The 18779-nt window shown below is 44.3% G+C and overlaps 1 protein-coding gene across 2 annotated transcripts; it reads right to left on the bottom strand.

The window, feature by feature from the left end:
• Positions 1-207: 207 nt before the first annotated feature.
• LOC110510549 (B-cell receptor CD22) lies at positions 208-16113 on the bottom strand. 2 transcript variants are annotated; one of them, XM_021591895.3, is made up of 11 exons: positions 15704-16113; positions 5455-5507; positions 5294-5369; positions 4606-4968; positions 4125-4415; positions 3605-3853; positions 2833-3102; positions 2623-2719; positions 2443-2529; positions 2220-2295; positions 208-2094 (listed from the first exon to the last, which is right to left on the bottom strand). In XM_021591895.3, the coding sequence occupies exons 2-11, from the start codon at positions 5479-5481 to the stop codon at positions 2029-2031; spliced, it is 1602 nt and encodes a 533-aa protein (XP_021447570.2). In that variant the 5' UTR covers positions 5482-5507; positions 15704-16113; the 3' UTR covers positions 208-2028. The 2 variants fall into 2 exon arrangements, with proteins under 2 accessions (XP_021447570.2, XP_090082674.1); XM_090226548.1 differs by lacking the exon at positions 15704-16113 and having other exon boundaries at positions 5455-5595.
• Between the last annotated feature and the right edge of the window lie 2666 nt (positions 16114-18779).

Raw genomic sequence — 18779 nt, 5'->3', positions numbered from 1 at the left:
AGGCTTCCATCTTTTAAGTCATGTTAAAAAATAAAATCTGAGCAGTAGATCTCGGGTTGCATTTTGACTCAAAGTGATCTTGACTCAGAGAAGGTTGGTGACCACTGTTCTAGAGTTTTCCCTGTTAACATTTACCTTTACTGTGGCAATTGTGATTGAATCAACGCAATATTAGCTACTTTCAATGCAACATACCGAAACAAAACAAACTATGCAACAGATTTTATTGTAGGCAGAATGCATCAGAGTAGGATTCTATTGTATTGACATTCACTACTCAGCCCATACTCTAGTCTACACAGACTGTACTCTACACAAACTGGTGCAGCATTACAATCAGAGCTGCAGTAGGACTATACGCAAATAGACCATTGCCGTATATGGATCGGTGCCATTTACTTTGAACTGGACTGTGTTTCTAGCATTTAGCGGTCATGAGTAGATGAGCTTGTTTTGAGATCAAAGCGAGAGTTGCATGTAGCCACATTTGCACATTATGTTCACATCCTTTGCCAGTTAGTGTGTTTTTAGCCCAGTTATAGATCATTTGTAGTCAGCAATGGAGGAGTGATTGCTTCCTACATACACTTCGAGACATCTTAGAAAAGTGAGTTAGGTAAAGAGCTTTTTTGTTTGTATTAAAGGAGCAGTGTTGTATTTTGACACAGGTTTAAATAAGCTAAGTAGCCAATAGACAGAGGGTAGAATAATTTGTCTGATTCTCTGTAATAATGGTATGGGAATAATAATGCATTTTATTTTGTAAAGATGTTTCTTGCATCAAACACCACCACATTTTCAGTCACCTCCTTCTCTGAAGGACAAGTGGATTAACAGGTTAATATCAAGCCCTGCATGTTTTTTTTAATATTTTTTTTTACGTCTCATGGAATGTAGGCCTACATTGAACAATTGTATGCTACTGTAGGCTGAATGATAGAACAGCTATATCCATGTTAAAATGTAATGGGATGCATTTTCTCCAATGTTTTTGATGGTAAATCACTTTAGTAGGCCTACATTATGATCAAATAGCCACAGTAGCCTGTGCTTCAAATGAGTGGTATTGTGCAGCTCTACAGTGGATGGTTAGGAAAAATCCACTTGAACGCCTCTCCAACTGGTAATTACTAGTTAAATCAGCCATGTACCCTTGTGACAAGAAGAATGGAAGCTTGTTGTGTGCAACAAGGAGGGTCAGTTGAATGCAAGATTTACAAATAACTTAAAAAATGGCCAAAAGAGTATAACCAGCTCGCCTGCTTTTACACTATAGTTTAAAAAGGAATAGTTCCACTATATTAAAACGAGAGTTCAGATCACGTAACAGACAAAGGAATCACTTTTCACATAAAATAAAGAATAATCTTCAGAAATAACTTCATCAAAAGCAACAAAATGACTAGGGCTTTACAGTGATGGTGAAAACTGAGTATTTTTTGGGGTTACTGGGTTCAAATCTTTCTAGAAGTCACAGGGGGTGCATGGAGGAAGATTAATTTTGACATATTTGTAGTAATTTAAACGCATTTAAATGTTTGTTAGTGCCTTTGGTTGTTAGTGCTTTTGGTTTGTGTACAAATAAAACATGCATTTTGACTGAATACATTGTAGAGGTGGCCGCCTATTAGAAGACTTTTAGAAGCTTTATGGCTTCCCATGAGACGGAATGTCATGCCAGTTAATGTGTTAGGTGGTGTTCTGTAATTAACAGTTCAGCTTGTACACAGTTCTGCAGTCTTAATGAGACTGACATAAGTGTATGTGATACCAAAGAGCCTGAATCATCTAAGCCATAGATAATTAAAAAAAAATACTTGTAAAAGCCATAACACAAACCCACAACCCAAATAAGATTGTGCCATTTTCTTTAGCCTTTAGAACCATGGAGCAACATAAAGCTAACAAATATAAGCAGTCAGCTGTTCTGCTACATTGACTTAAAATGTTAATATTTTACTGGAACCTTTGACAGACTGAGTACCACTGCCTCTGGGCCAGCTGACTTCCACATGCTTCCTGTTGTGTTCATACATTAGCATAGACTGCATCGTCTCCATCAACACACTCGTATGGGTCGCCATCCTCTTCAGCCTACAGGTAACCGGATCAGAGATACTATCATCAACAACACCTCTATTGTTTAATCCTTTGTATCTCCTCAGATCTCAGATCTTTACAACACCTGTACATGTCTGCAGTAGGCCTACAGTACATACCTCCATGTTTCCATATAGCTGATCGTTGGTGTAATAGTTTGTGTGGATTTCACTGCTGGTGTCTTTCTGCTCTTTCCTGTGGATAGAGTTAGGACAACTCTCAGATGTATTCCCGTCATTTGATAAGACACTACAAGAGTAAATGTAGGCTAATGGGCTTTAACAACTCAGCAGGATGTATATATTATGATCACAGATAACAGAACAGCCTGTAGAAAAATACCTTGATGGTGAGGGATGTGAAAAAGCACCCTTGGCTGTGTCCACGTCCTGCTTGCTGGTTACTGGCTGGTCACTACGACTCCTCCTACTGTTGAGAAAAATAATGTGAAGTTATCAAAACAAAACAAACAAACGTAAATCTATATAACTCCTTCCAAAAATAAACAAAATTGTAACTTACCCCTTCTTGTTCAATAGGCAAGCTGACATGGAAATTAGTATTACTACCACCACTAATGCAGCAATACCAATTGAAACGTACAGCATCAACTTCTTATCTGTCCAAAAACAAATAAATATGTTGTATTAATGTACCAATGATATCCTTTATGATGTTAATACTGTATGTAATACTTCATTTATTATGCACTTCCCCCACTGTTTCCTTTACCATTTGTGGACACAGTGAAGGACAAGGTGGCATTGCCCTGTGTGTTGCTGGCATGGCAGTGGACGGTCTCGGAGAAGCCTAGTGCTCTCTGTAGGGTCACCATAGTAATTGACCCATGCCTCTCCACTCTGGTACTGGGCAAGGTGGGCAGGGGTCCATCTGGAAGAGACCACTCCACGGTGCCGGGGGGCTCCGAGTCCACAATGCACAGACAGGTTACCGTGGAGACGTCTGAAGTGCAGGCGGAGCCCACTTTGATCTCAGGGGGGTCTGGGATGAGAATGATAAACAGTTTGGTTTTAACTGAACATGTAGTGCTACATCCTGAAGAGATTTGTCTTAATATTATATACACAGAAAGGACATGCTCCTTATTAACTCAAATCTCTAGCCACTTTAATAATTAGAAATGGGATGTAATAAATGTATCACAAGTCACTTTAAACAATGCCACTTTATATAATGTTTACATACCCTACATTACTCATCTTATATGTATATACTGTACTCTATACCATCTACTGCATCTTGACTATGCCGTTTGGCCATTGCTCATTCATATATTTATATGTACATATTCTTATTCATTCCTTTACACTTGTGTATATAAGGTAGTTGTTTTGAAATTGTTTAAATTACTTGTTAGATATTACTGCATGGTCGGAACTAGAAGCACAAGCATTTCGCTACACTCGCATTGACATCTGCTAACCATGTGTATGTGACCAATAAAATTTGATTTGATTTGATATGAATGGCTGCATCTACTTACACTCTACATTGAGCTTCAGTGAGCTGGAGTGGCCTTGTCCCTCTGTGTTGATGGCAGTGCAGTAGAGGGCTTCAGTGAGTCTGGTCACATTCTCCAGTGTGATGGTAGGTCCAGTGGGCAGAGGTCCTCTGCTGTTGTGCCAGCGGTAACTGTGGGCAGCAGGGTTACTGTCACTGGAGCATCTCAGCTCCACAGAGTCTCCCTCCTTCACACTGGACACTCCCTCAATCTTCACATCCACTGGGGCATCTATGAATCACAACATTAGTAAGAATTCTATTACTATGTAATAAACATCTTAGGACAGATTCCGTGTATCAATCACATGCTAAATCTATTTCAAATGTAAAAAGGAAGTGTGCCAAATCCAGACTCTGGACAAAGTGCATGTTTCCTTTTCAAAGAAGTTACATTGAATTTCTTCTTTCACTTTTGTCTTATGCACAGAAGCATTCTGTTTTCACAGAAGTGAAAGTGTAAATCTTCCAGTGTTATTAACACACAGGTGTAGTGCACTTACATTTGACATTGAGAGTTTTGGACATTTTCACTGGCTTCACTCCCCTGTGTTCTGCTGTGCAGACCAGAGACTGGTTGTGATCAGTGATGCTGGGGGTAAAGGTCAGGGATGATGTCACTTTCCACTGGCCGTTGGTCAGCTGCTGTGATTGGACACTGGGTGTTCCGGAGTGGCTCCAGGTGAGGAGAGGGGAATCAGATGGACAGGAGTGAGACACAGAGCAGGAGGCAGACAGCTCCACCCCCAACTTCACCTCCTCCCTCACTGACAGAGAGGGGGGGTCTGGAGAGCCTGAAATCAGCAAAGAAAAGATAACAGTTATTGCAGTTCTCTTGAGGTGTGCATCCACTACTTCTTAGTTCTGTCCTTTCAGTAATATAATTTTAATCTACAATAAGCTATAACTATCATTTGGGTAAATAATGGGATACTATAATACAACAAAACATTATCCTTGTCAATTTTTACCCTGGGAACTTACTGCTCACTGCAATGGAGACCGTGTCATGCATGTAGGAATACTTGTTTTGGTCTTTAATTTCAACCCTGAAATGAAAAGGTCCTTTGTCACTGCGATGGAGGGGGTCGATTCTGAGAGAGCAGTTCTTCTGCCGGAGGTCTCCCACCAGCTCTGTACGACCCCTGTAGTCTTTGATGATGTTGGAGCTGTCTGGGTGGTATATAGTATCATGGGTGCCTTTGAACCAGATGCCAGTGAATTTGGAGGGCTTCTTCTCTGGTTCTGGGTAGTTGAATGAGCAGGGTATCACGATGCATGAGCCCTGCAGGCCGGATACTGAGCTGGGCACCTCAGCAGTCCATGACGAGGCTTCAACTCCCATCACTCAAATAGCAGTAGGGGAAATGTTAATAAGAGTTGTTGGACACAGTCAATGAATGCGAGTATAATAAATATAATCCCTGATCTTCCGTGGGCTAGTCAAGGGGAACAATTTGAACAAATCAAGAGGCCATTTTATTGTTCATTTTGTTCTATTAATATTTGAAAGGGGGAGCCCCTCAAGGTTAGTAATACTAATGCACCTTTTGCTACCTGCTACCTTTCACTATTCTTTTTAACTCTCACCACATTGTTTTGTATTTTGTTGTGTGTAATTTTATAAATACATTTAAAAAAATTACTTTATACATCTAAATTTGTATCCTACCTCCAAGCCAAATGCAATGAATAAGAAAAGGCCATATTAATGTTTCACTCCGCATCCCCTCCTCTTTGTGCAGGACCTGAGGGAATAAGAATTATTTTATTATCACTAGAATGTTAGCATTTCCTTTGACACGTTTAATGTCTAAAAGCCAAATCACTTACTTGCATAGTTGAATCTTTCTTTCTCATGTCAGATAACCACTCTCCTTCAGAGACTAAGGGATTTGACATATAAAGGAAATATTAGCATCCTGCTCACACTTCCCATTTCACATTTAACGTGATTTCTTTATTTTTGCTATCAGGACTTCCCATATTTTGTCTCTGACTGATGGTGGGGTGATTTAACTGTTCCATTGAGGGTTAACCCACTAAAGTGTAATGTCTTTGAGAATATGTGTTTTGACTGTTTTCCAAATGGCTAAACTCAAAGGTTTTCAGAAGCTAAGGGTGAAATCTCTTGAAATCAGTAAAGAATCTTGTAAGATTGTTACCGTACCATTCCGCCATGTTAACTTTAGTCAGGGCTATTACTCACACTCCGTTAGTAGCACTAAAACCACATGATTAACTCAAACGTTTTATCATATGCATTGCAATTCAATTTCCTTCAAACAATCTACTTGTGATCAAGTATTTCACATCCTGTATCATGATCCGTGCTGTGACCATTATAGATATGATGATAGTCACGTCTATTATAGGGATTGGATGAAGCTCAGTGTTAAATTCAAATCCCCCTATCACCCTAACTAAGCCAATATTAATTTATTTCATCTTTATGACACCAATATGACACCAATATCTATCAAAATTCACAAATCAACTAGATTGGAGGTACACAACACACCTGTCAACAACAAAAAAGGGGGGGGGGGGGGGTATGAATTGGGCTGTTTGAGAAGGTTCGAATCCGAAGCAACCTGCCTACACATAGTTTAAAGTACAATAGACTGTCACACCCTGGTCAAAGTATTTTGTGTTTATCTTTATTTATTTGGTCAGGCCAGGGTGTGGCATGGGTTTTTGTATGTGGTGTGTATGTGTGGGGATTGTAGCTAGTGGGGTGTTCTAGCTAAGTCTATGGCTGTCTGAAGTGGTTCTCAATCAGAGGCAGGTGTTTATCGTTGTCTCTGATTGGGAACCATATTTAGGCAGCCATATTCTTTGAGTTTGTCGTGGGTGATTGTCCTTTGTGTCCTGACGTCATTGTTCTGTGTTAGGAGACACAAGTATAGGCTGTTTCGGGTTTTGTTAAGTTTATTGTTTTGGTAGTGTTTGTGTTTAGTGTGTTAATTCATTAAACATGGATTGCAATAGACACGCCGCATTTTGGTCCGACTCTCCTTCACATAAAGAAAACCGTTACAGAATCACCCACCACAAAGGGACCAAGCAGCGTGTCAACAGGCAGGAACAGCCCAAAGTGGAGTACAGTATGGACTATACTTCTTGGGAGGAGATAGACAGGTGGGCGGTCGACCCAGGGAGAGTGCCGGAGCCCGCCTGGGATTCGATGGAGCAGTGCGCGGAAGGATATAGGAGAATGGAGTTTGCGAAGCAAGCAAGGCGGCGCGGACGGAGGCCCCATAGTCAGCCCCAAAAATTTCTTGGGGGGGGGCTCAGGGAGAGCGTGGCAGAGTCAGGAGCCAGACCTGAGCCAACTCTCCCTGTTTATCGTGAGGAGCCAAGGAGGAGACCAGAACCAGAGCCGGTGTTGGAGGTGAGCGAAACAGAGACTGTGAAGGAGTTAATGGGGAAATTGGAGGAGAGAGAAATGAGGGAGTTGCTGTGTTGGTGTTTTAAACATGGAATTCGCCCGACGGAGCGTGTCGGGGATTTGATGGCACCTGGGTCAGCGCTCCATACTCGTCCTGAGGTGCGTGTTAGTCGGCTGGTTAAGATGGTGCCAGTCTCACGTACCAGGCCTCCTGTGCACCTCCCTAGCCTTGCACGTCCTGTGCCAGCACCGCTCTCAAGATCTCCAGTACGCCTTCACGGTCTAACCCATCCTGTGCCACCTCCACACCCCAGCCCTCCGGTAGCAGCTCCCCGCACCAGGCTTCCTGTGCGTGTCCTCGGCCCAGTACCACCAGTGCCAGCACCACGCATCAGGCCTACAGTGCGCCTCGCCTGTCCAGCGCTGCCAGAGCCTCCCTCCTCTTCAGCGCTGTCGGAGTCTCCCGCCTGTTTAGCGCTGTCAGAGCTTTCCGCCTCTACAGCGCTGCCGGAGTCTCCCGCCTGTTCAGAACTGCCAGTTAGCATAGAGCTGCCAGTTAGCATAGAGCTGCCAGTTAGCATAGAGCTGCCAGTTAGCATAGAGCTGCCAGTTAGCATAGAGCTGCCAGTCTGCAAGGAGCTGCCAGTCTGCAAGGAGCTGCCAGTCTGCATAGAGCTGCCAGTCTGTAAGGAGCTGCCAGTCTGCAAGGAGCCGCCAGAGCTGCCTGTCTGCAGGATGCCGCCAAAGCTGCCAGTCTGCAAGGAGCCGCCAGAGCTGCCAGTCTGCAAGGAGCCGCCAGAGCTGCCAGTTAGCATGGAGCAGCCAGAGCCGCCAGTCAGCATGGAGCAGCCAGGGCCGCCAGTCAGCATGGAGCAGCCAGGGCCGCCAGTCAGCATGGAGCAGCCAGGGCCGCCAGTCAGCATGGAGCAGCCAGTCAGCATGGAGCAGCCAGTCAGCATGGAGCAGCCAGAGCAGCCAGTCAGCATGGAGCAGCCAGAGCAGCCAGTCAGCATGGAGCAGCCAGTCAGCATGGAGCAGCCAGTCAGCATGGAGCAGCCAGAGCTGCCAGTCAGCATGGAGCAGCCAGTCAGCATGGAGCAGCCAGAGCTGCCAGTCATCATGGAGCAGCCAGTCAGCATGGAGCAGCCAGATCTGCCAGTCGACCAGACTCTTCCAGATCTGCCAGTCGACCAGACTCTTCCAGATCTGCCAGTCGACCAGACTCTCCCAGATCTGCCAGTCGACCAGACTCTCCCAGATCTGCCAGTCGACCAGACTCTTCCAGATCCGCCAGTCGACCAGAATCTTCCAGATCCGCCAGTCGACCAGACTCTTCCAGATCCGCCAGTCGACCAGACTCTTCCAGATCTGCCAGTCGACCAGACTCTTCCAGATCTGCCAGTCGACCAGACTCTTCCAGATCTGCCAGTCGACCAGACTCTTCCAGATCTGCCAGTCGACCAGACTCTTCCAGATCTGCCAGTCGACCAGACTCTTCCAGATCTGCCAGTCGACCAGACTCTTCCAGATCTGCCAGTCGACCAGACTCTTCCAGATCTGCCAGTCGACCAGACTCTTCCAGATCTGCCAGTCGACCAGACTCTTCCAGATCTGCCAGTCGACCAGACTCTTCCAGATCTGCCAGTCGACCAGACTCTTCCAGATCTGCCAGTCGACCAGACTCTTCAAGATCTGCCAGTCGACCAGACTCTTCAAGATCTGCCAGTCGACCAGACTCTTCAAGATCTGCCAGTCGACCAGACTCTTCCAGATCTGCCAGTCAGCCAGGATCTGCCAGTCAGCCAGGATCTGCCGAAACCACCAGCCAGCCGGGTAGATTCATCAACCTGCCTGAGCTTCCTCTCACTCCTGAGCTTCCTCTCACTCCTGAGCTTCCCCTCAGTCCCGAGCTGCCTCAGTCCCGAGCTGCCCCTCAGTCCCGATCTGCTCCTCAGTCCAGTGGGGTTCTGGGTGAGGACTACTAGGCCATGGTCGGCGGCGAGGGTGGACTATCCAGGGACGCGAGGAGAAGGGACTAAGACATTGATTGAGTGGGGTCCACGTCCCGCACCGGAGCCGCCACCATGGACAGACGCCCACCCGGACCCTCCCTATTGTTTTGAGGTGCGTTCAGGAGTCCGCACCTTAGGGGGGGGGTTCTGTCACACCCTGGTCAAAGTATTTTGTGTTTATCTTTATTTATTTGGTCAGGCCAGGGTGTGGCATGGGTTTTTGTATGTGGTGTGTATGTGTGGGGATTGTAGCTAGTGGGGTGTTCTAGCTAAGTCTATGGCTGTCTGAAGTGGTTCTCAATCAGAGGCAGGTGTTTATCGTTGTCTCTGATTGGGAACCATATTTAGGCAGCCATATTCTTTGAGTTTGTCGTGGGTGATTGTCCTTTGTGTCCTGACGTCATTGTTCTGTGTTAGGAGACACAAGTATAGGCTGTTTCGGGTTTTGTTAAGTTTATTGTTTTGGTAGTGTTTGTGTTTAGTGTGTTAATTCATTAAACATGGATTGCAATAGACACGCCGCATTTTGGTCCGACTCTCCTTCACATAAAGAAAACCGTTACATAGACCCCTTTTCAGTACACAACACACTGATGTCACACACATTCAACATAAATCTAGACTATGTTTTTATTACTTCTAAACAAAAACCTTTTTGGGGTTCTCATACACTTACAATTATGTTTTGATTCTTGCTTGAACATCGTTGTGATCTTGTACAATAACTAACTTGGATGCAGCAGTTGTTAGTTAGAATACTAACACTAATTGATATAGGCTGTAGCAAAAGTTAGCCAAAGAGTAATTTTACTGGTTGAAGTTGAAGTGTTTTTTACGTCGATCCCGGAGCAAACATCAATTATTCTGGAGCTAGCCAGCTGAAGAGTTCCATCAGCCTCTCCTGGGCTACAATCACCTATCCGGACCCGTTTTACTGCTGATGCGGAGCACCACCGGGCCTTCACGACTGGACTACCGACGTTATCTGTCCGAGGGAGTTATCCAACTGGCCCCTCCGTCGCAACGTTACCTGAACGTCCATTTGCGGCCCGCTAATCGTTAGCTGTCTTATCGGCTGCTATCTGAATAGGTCTATCGGACCATTTTTCTTGGGTCACTATAACTATCTATTTTGCCAATTGGATTGATCCCCTCTTCTACACGGAATCCCACTAATCTACCGACAGAAACGTACGAGGTGGCTAAAAACAGACCTCCATCCTCTGCTAGCTTGCTACCAATGGCCCGGCTAGCTGTCTGAATCGCCGTGACCCCAACCAACCTCACTACTCAGTGGACCCTTATGATCACTCGGCTAAGCATGCCGCTCCTTAATTTCAATATGCCTTGTCCATTGCTGTTCTGGTTAGTGTTAATTGGCTGTAGAGCCTCTAACCCTGCTCACTATACCTTATCCAACCTTTCAGTTCCACCACCCGCATATGCGATGACATCACCTGGATTCAATGATGTTTCTAGAGACAATATCTCTCTCATCATCACTCAATACCTAGGTTTACCTCCACTGTATTCACATCCTACCATACCTTTGTCTGTACATTATACCTTGAAGCTATTTTATCGCCCCCAGAAACCTCCTTTTACTCTCTGTTCCAGACGTTCTAGACGACCAATTCCCATAGCTTTTAGCTGTACCCTTATCCTACTCCTCTGTTCCTCTGGTGATGTAGAGGTGAATCCAGGCTCCACTCCTATTCCCCAGGCGCTCTCTTTTGATGACTTCTGTAACCGTAATAGCCTTGTTAACATTAGAAGCCTCCTCCCTAAGTTTGTTTTGTTCACTGCTTTAGCACTCTGCCAACCAGGATGTTGTAGCCGTGTCTGAATCCTGGCTTAGGAAGACCACCAAAAATTCTGACATTTCCCATCCCCATCACATTTTCAGACAAGACAGAACAGCGGTGTTGCAATCTACTGCAAAGATAGGACAGAACTCTGCAGGCTACTATCCAGGTCTGTACCCAAACAATTTGGGTACAGTTTGGGTACTTTTAAAAATCCACCCCTCTAAAAACAAGTCTCTCACCATTGCCGCCTGCTACAGACCACCCTATGCCCCCAGCTGTGCTCTGGACACCATATGTGAACTGATTGCCCCCCCCCCCCCCCCATCTATCTTCAGAGCTCGTGCTGCTAGGCGACCTAAACTGGAACATGCTTAACATCCTACAATCTAAGCTTGATGCCCTCAATCTCACACAAATTATCAATGAACCTACCAGGTACCACCCCAAAGCCGTAAAAACGGGCACCCTCATAGATGTCATCCTAACCAACTTGCCCTCTAAATACACCTCTGCTGTTTTCAACCAAGATCTCAGCGATCACTGCCTCATTGCCTGCATCCGTAATGGGTCAGCGGTCAAACAACCTCCACTCATCACTGTCGAATGCTCCCTGAAACACTTCAGCGAACAGGCCTTTCTAATCAACCTGGCCGGGGTATCCTGGAAGGATATTGATCTCATCCCGTCAGTAGAGGACGCCTGGTTATTTTTAAAAAATGCCTTCCTCACCATCTTAAATAAGCATGCCCCATTCAAGAAATTTAGAACCAGGAACAGATGTAGGCCTTGGTTCTCCCCATACCTGACTGCCCTTAACCAACACACAGACATCCTATGGCGTTATGCATTAGCATCGAACAGCCCCTGTGATATGCAACTTTTCAGGGAAGCTAGAAACCAATATACACAGGCAGTTAGAAAAGCCAAGGCTAGCTTTTTCAAGCAGAAATGTACTTCCTGCAACACAAACTCAAAAAGGTTCTGGGACACTGTAAAGTCCATGGAGAATAAGAACACCTCCTCCCAGCTGCCCACTGCACTGAAGATAGGAAACACTGTCACCACCGATAAATCCACTATAATCGAGAATTTCAATAAAGCATTTTTCTACGGCTGGCCATGCTTTCCACCTGGCTACCCCTACCCCGGTCAACAGCACTGCACCCCCCACAGCAACTCACCCAAGCCTTCCCCATTTCTCCTTCTCCCAAATCCAGTCAGCTGATGTTCTGAAAGAGCTGCAAAATCTGGACCCCAATAAATCAGCCGGGCTAGACAATCTGGACACTTTCTTTCTAAAATGATCTCCCGAAATTGCCACCCCTATTACTAGCCTGTTCAACCTCTTTCGTGTCATCTGAGATTCCCAAAGATTGGAAAGCAGCTGCGGTCATCCCCCTCTTCAAAGGGGGGGACACTCTTGACCCAAACTGCTACAGACCTATATCTATCCTACCCTGCCTTTCTAAGGTCTTCAAAAGCCAAGTCAGCAAACAGATTACCGACCATTTCGAATTCCACCATACCTTCTCCGCTATGCAATCTTGTTTCAGAGCTGGTCATGGGTACACCTCAGCCACGCTCAAGGTCCTAAACGATATCTTAATCGCCATCGATAAGAAACAATACTGTGCAGCCGTATTCATTGACCTGGCCAAGGCTTTCGACTATGTCAATCACCACATCCTCATCGGCAGACTCGACAGCCTTGGTTTCTCGATTTACTGCCTTTTTTTGCCTTTACCTCCCTTATCTCACCTCACTCGCTCACATTGTATATAGACTTATTTTTCTACTGTATTATTGACTGTATGTTTGTTTTACTCCATGTGTAACTCTGTGTTGTTGTATGTGTTGAACTGCTTTGCTTTATCTTGGCCAGGTCGCAATTGTAAATGAGATCTTGTTCTCAACTTGCCTACCTGGTTAAATAAAGGTGAAGTAAAATAAAATAAATAAGTATAATGCAGTTGATTTACGATTATGACAAAACATATTAAGCAAGATATTCATACGAGCCTTAAAATCCAATTATAATCCAAAAGCAGTGTGAAATGTACTCATAAGCAACATGTAAATAGAGTGTTTTTTTTGCTGCCGTTCTTTAAGATCTCCCCCTTGTTCTGCCACCAACTTGCGCGCATCGCCCTCATGCGGCAATGTTTGCAAACACAGAAAGGGGTCTTTACCCAACATACACTACATGACCAAAAGTACATGAACACCTGATCATCTAACATCTCATTCCAAAATCACAGGCATTAACTTGGAGTTGGTCCCCCCTTTGCTGTTGCTTTAACAGCCTCCACTCTTCTGGGAAGGCTTTCCACTAGATTTCTGATAGGACTTGCTTCCATTCACCACAAGAGCATTAGCCAGGTCGAGCACTGATGTTGGGCAATTAGGTCTGGCTCGCATTCGGCATTCCAATTCATCTCAAAGGTGTTCGATGGGGTGGAGGTCAGGGCTCTGTGCAGGCCAGTCAAGTTCTTCCACACCAATCTCGACAAACAATTTCTGTATTGACCTTGCTTTGTGCACGTGGGCATTGTCATGCTGAAACACAGGAAAGTGTTGCCACAAAATTGGAAGCACAGAATCGTCTAGAATGTAATTGTATGCTGTAGCATTACAATTTCCCTTCACTGGGCCTAGCCTGAACCATGAAAAACAGCCCCATACCGTTTTTCCTCCTCCAACAAACAGCTGGCAGTATGCATTGGGGCAGGTAGCATTCTCCTGGCATCCGCCAAACCTAGATTTGTCCGTCAGACTGCTAGATGGTGAAGAGTGATTCATCACTCCAGAGAACGCGTTTCCACTTCTCCAGAGTCTAATGCTAGCGACCTTTACACCGCTCCAGCCGACAATTGGCATTGTGCATTGTGATCTTAGCCTTGTGTGCAGCTGCTCGGCCATGGAAACCAACTTCATGAAGTTCCCGACTAACAGTTATTGTGCTGGCCTCCCGGGTGGCGCAGTGGTTCCAGCTGTGCCATCAGAGACTGGGTTCGCGCCCAGGCACTGTCGTAGGTCCGTGGGGCGACACACAATTGGCCTAGCGTCGCCCAGGTTAGGGAGGGGTTGGCCACTAGGGATGTCCTTGTCTCATCGCACACCAGCGACTCCTGTGGCAGGCCGGGCGCAGTGCGTGCTAACCAAGGTTGCCAGGTGCACGGTGTTTCCTCCGACACATTGGTGCGGCTGGCTTCCGGGTTGGATGCGCGCTGTGTTAAGAAGCAGTGCGGCTTGGTTGGGTTGTGTATCGGAGGACGCATGACTTTCAACCTTCGTCTCTCCCGAGCCCGTATGAGACAGCCTCCACTCTTCTGGGAAGGCTACTAAAAACAATTGGATACCACGAAATTGGGTAAAAAAAAGTTATTGTGCTGACGTTGATCCAGAGACAGATTTGCCAAATGCAATTATTGAGCTGGAGTAAACTGCCAGATCATAGTCGAACCAGGGGCTGAACGTGTTTTTAATTCTTATTTTCTTTATGGGCATATATACCACTGAAAATAAACAAGAAGGTCTTTGACAGAGGGATCAAGCTGATTCTATACCAATTTACAGAGGCCAGGTCATGAAGGAAAGTTTGCTCATTGAAGATTTTTAGCAAGCGTCTATGACAAATCAGGACAAGTCGTTTCACTGAGCAGCCATTACAAACACAGGCTGTAAAACAGTGATAACTAAGGTCATTACAGAAAAGCAGCAGACTGATACCTATCAGGATTATTTGCAAGGATAACATCAAGGAGAGTAGCCTTTTCTGGGTGTTTGGAGTCATCTTCTGGGATTGGTAATAATCTGAGAAAGATTTAAGGAGTCCCATTGCTTAAGGACTTGGGCAGGTGGTTTAAGCACATCCCAGTTTAAGTCACCTAGCAGGACAAATTCAGCCTTAGTGTAAGGGGCCAGGACAGAGCTTAGGGCATTTAGGGTACATGCCAGTGCTGATGGTGGCCAATAACACCCAGCAACAGTCAGAATTATTTGAAAGTTTAATGAATAAAACCAGCAAATCATTTTGTTTGGAGACAACCGAGCACTGAAGGTGTTCCTTGGAAATGATTGCAGCTCCACATTTGGAAGATCTGTCTTGACAAAAAAAGGTTATAACCAGAAAGGTTAACAGTGTTCAAAACACTCTTAACCACGTCTCTGGAGATGTGATCCCACACATAATACAATCAGGGCACGACAGAGGACACATCTGAATGTGCAGTCGATGGCAAAAAGATCATATTGTACAGCAATTTCATCAGGTAACATGAATACAAAGGCGAACTGTTTCGCTTCCAGACAAGGCTCCGCTGACAGCCAGATTTAGCAGTGTTCAGGTTTTGGGACTGCTGTTGGGACAGCTTTTTGTAGGCCTTAACCGTTTGTGGGCAACTTTTGTCATCGTTATAGTGCAATTAATGTGTTGTGTCTTGGCTTTGCATACATGCATGCCCCCCCCCCCCCCATTTTTTTTGTTTGTTTGCCCCAATCAAGATTTACATGCTAAAATCACCAAGTGATACATCACATTAGTTACTTTTATTTTCCTGCATAAGAAAAAGCAGGAAATGCATCACTTCTTCCTCTACTGCCATTCATTCCAATCAGACTGGTTTGGAATTCTCCCCAACCACAATGGCTGGTATTTTCATATGTTCTGGAACTTTGAGGGTTTAACATAGAGATCCTATTAAATTACTAGAGTGTCTATGGCTGTGACTAGGCAGACATTTCACTAATCTATCCCTTAATATTGATAAAGATCATTAGTCAAGCCCAATTCTAAATACAGTAACAGTTCCAAGCAAAAGTGCTGCACAAAGTATATCAAACTCTAACACAATTATTAAAATTGTCTTTACCTTATAACAATTACTGGTCTTCCAGTAGACATGTGTATGGTGAGAAAGTGTTGGTTCAACATGGAGCGCCCCTCCCTCGCTTGTCATGTATGGCTTTTCTAATCAAGTTGAGCAGTGACTCAGTCCAGGAAGTAACAAGTGGTCTAGCTGTAGGACCTCATACATACAGTAGTGGTTGTAGTACCTGAATGCATCAACTAAATATTACCATTAACATGATAAATTGTCAAATGTTAGTGAGTAATTAACAGATCACAAGCAAAGAATGTGCTGAACACAAATGCTGTAGAACTTTTACTGCATTCCTGAGTGTAGCCTGCCCCTTTGATGCTAACACTATCAAAAACCCTATGGGTGTCCTATTTCTGTCTTTCAGTGGCTATGTGTTGCATGTAGTAGCCTACACAGGAAGTGTCTTCATGATTCTATGTATTCTTGGGGAGTGAGAGAGAAAGAGAGAGAGAGAACAGTAGAGAATCAGACCAAAGGCCTTGTGTAGGCCTACTCTTTTCACACCACCCCACATGCTCCCTCTCATGGTCAGTCTATGTAACATATCTGATATATTCATATTCTAGGTACTGTAGTCATATGGTCAAGAGGAAAGCCTGACTTACATGTGCAGAGTGGAGGGGTTCGGGAAATTCCAACTCAAACATTTGACAATGTGTAAAATCTCATTTTAATGAAGTAAAATGAACATATTGAAATAGAGTAAAGACAAGTGTATAGTACGTCCTGACCTATAGACATTGCTGTCAGGTGTGGGTAAAATCACTGGGGAAGAATATGATGTGGCTGTGCATGGTTCTGATTTGTGTGAATGTTTGAGTGTGAAAAACATTGACTCACCCTCCTTGCAGAGAAATGCCAAACCATCCTCTTTCATGTTGATGAAACAATCACTGTCATGCATTGCATGTTTACATTTTTTATTTTTTATCCTAGGCTACCTGGCTAAAATGCTTGCTCACCAGCTTAACTAACATTCATGTGACACTTGGGAGATTCAGAAACAAACATTACAGACTATTAAAATGCAGTGAAACAGATATTTTTTATTTTATGTCTGTTGTTGAACAGTTACACATGTTCATATTCAATCTGATCTGGAGACGAGTTTCAAGATACTTTAGATAACAATTCTCCATCTCAAGTATTCTCCATCTCAAATATTCTCCATCTCAAGTACATACAGTATATCTCAATATGGCCTGTTTTGACAAATGACACTATACTGTATCTGTTTGTACATTCTAATGGACAACAGAAGCACTATGCTGACCTGATTGTCAGGTACACATAAGTGGGTTACAGTTGAATGGGGCAACACAAAAACAATAATATACTGTATATATACTCCTCAACTATTATAACTGTATAGCCATTCATATCAGGTTCATTCTGATTCACCCAAGCCGTAGATAAGAATAAAAGCCGTGTGAAAGCCATAACACAAGCCACACCACAAATAAGAATGTACCATATTCTTTATCCATAAAAAAAATAAACCTCACAGATAAGCAGTCAGCTGCTATGCTACATTGGGTTAAAATGTAAATATATAGCACAAGGGTCTCTGAGCCAGCTGACTCCCACATGCTTCCTGTTGAGTTCAAATGTTACCATAGACTGCATGTCTCCACCATCACACTCGTATGGGTCGCAAGCCTATTCAGCCTACAGGAAACCAGATCAGAGATAACAATAAAGGTTGTTGTTGATGATATCTTAATCCTTCGTATGTAGAGCAAAATTCTCAGATCTCTACAGTAGCTGTAAACACATGCAGTAGGCTTACAGTCAAGGTGTGAATTTACCGGGTTATATCCTTCCTGTTTGGCCCTGTCCGGGGGTGTCCTCGGAGTGGGCCACAGTGTCTCCTGACCCCTCCTGTCTCAGCCTCCAGTATTTATGCTGCAGTAGTAGTTTATGTGTCGGGGGGCTAGGGTCAGTTTGTTATATCTGGAGTACTTCTCCTGTCCTATTCGGTGTCCTGTGTGAATCTAGGTGTGCGTTCTCTAATTCTCTCCTTCTCTCTTTCTCTCTCTCGGAGGACCTGAGCCCTAGGACCATGCCCCAGGACTACCTGACATGATGACTCCTTGCTGTCCCCAGTCCACCTGGCTGTGCTGCTGCTCCAGTTTCAACTGTTCTGCCTTAATATTATTCGACCATGCTGGTCATTTATGAACATTTGAACATCTTGGCCATGTTCTGTTATAATCTCCACCCGGCACAGCCAGAAGAGGACTGGCCACCCCACATAGCCTGGTTCCTCTCTAGGTTTTTTCCTAGGTTTTGGCCTTTCTAGGGAGTTTTTCCTAGCCACCGTGCTTCTACACCTGCATTGCTTGCTGTTTGGGGTTTTAGGCTGGGTTTCTGTACAGCACTTTGAGATATCAGCTGATGTACGAAGGGCTATATAAAATACATTTGATTTGATTTAATGATTTGACCGGGGAGCCAGAGGGGGCTCCCCCGAATGAGACGTTATCTCCCCTAAATTAAAAAAAGCCTAACTTTGAGGGGTCTCTAATAAATGCTAATTTAACCATTCTCTTATTTATTTGAAATGTAGTGTTAAGTATGTTTTACAGTGGTAAATATGAAAATAAAAGCTTATAAATTAAACAGCACTGTCTACCCATTAGTGCTGAATGTTGGCCTATGCTGAGCGTCTTTGAGCATAGATTTTCCTTTGTATTACCTAATTTTCACAATTTCTTTGCCATGCGTCCTTGCTAAATAGCCTTTATTCCAATGCATTTGGTTTATCCGTTGATTTATCATTATTTGCGTTTGTCAGTCAGCTGTCAGTCATTGCTTTGTTTTTCAGGTGCGGGTAGGTACTGGTGTTCTCTGTGCCATCTGTGGCCAGAAGTAGTAGACCATTTATTTGGCTTTATTATTTTCTATCAATATTGTTTTGTTTCCTGGATCAGCTGATGATGGTTGAAAATATCACTAGACAACTAGCCTACAGTTAGACACCAATGCACATCAAATCCATCCAACAAGTAGGCTATACTTTAATGACAGTAGGCCTATAAGGTAACTCTTTCAGTTAGAAGAG

The sequence above is a fragment of the Oncorhynchus mykiss genome, chromosome 3 (genome assembly GCF_057628025.1).
Source record: "Oncorhynchus mykiss isolate SJ-2025 chromosome 3, ASM5762802v1, whole genome shotgun sequence".
In the NCBI taxonomy this organism is placed as follows: Eukaryota; Metazoa; Chordata; class Actinopteri; order Salmoniformes; family Salmonidae; genus Oncorhynchus; species Oncorhynchus mykiss.
The sequence above is the reverse complement of the archived record's forward strand: the minus strand, read 5'-3'. Positions and strand labels throughout refer to the sequence as shown.

Bases quoted from the DNA above. Each gene is read 5' to 3' on its own strand.
- LOC110510549 (XM_090226548.1), bottom strand. From the start codon at position 5,523: ATGTCAAATCCCTTAGTCTCTGAAGGAGAGTGGTTATCTGACATGAGA. The intron at 4,969-5,293 runs GTAGGATACAAA...CTGCTATTTGAG, and splicing joins TCATTGCATTTGGCTTGGAG to TGATGGGAGTTGAAGCCTCG. The intron at 2,095-2,219 runs GTATGTACTGTA...GGTTACCTGTAG, and splicing joins AGCTATATGGAAACATGGAG to GCTGAAGAGGATGGCGACCC.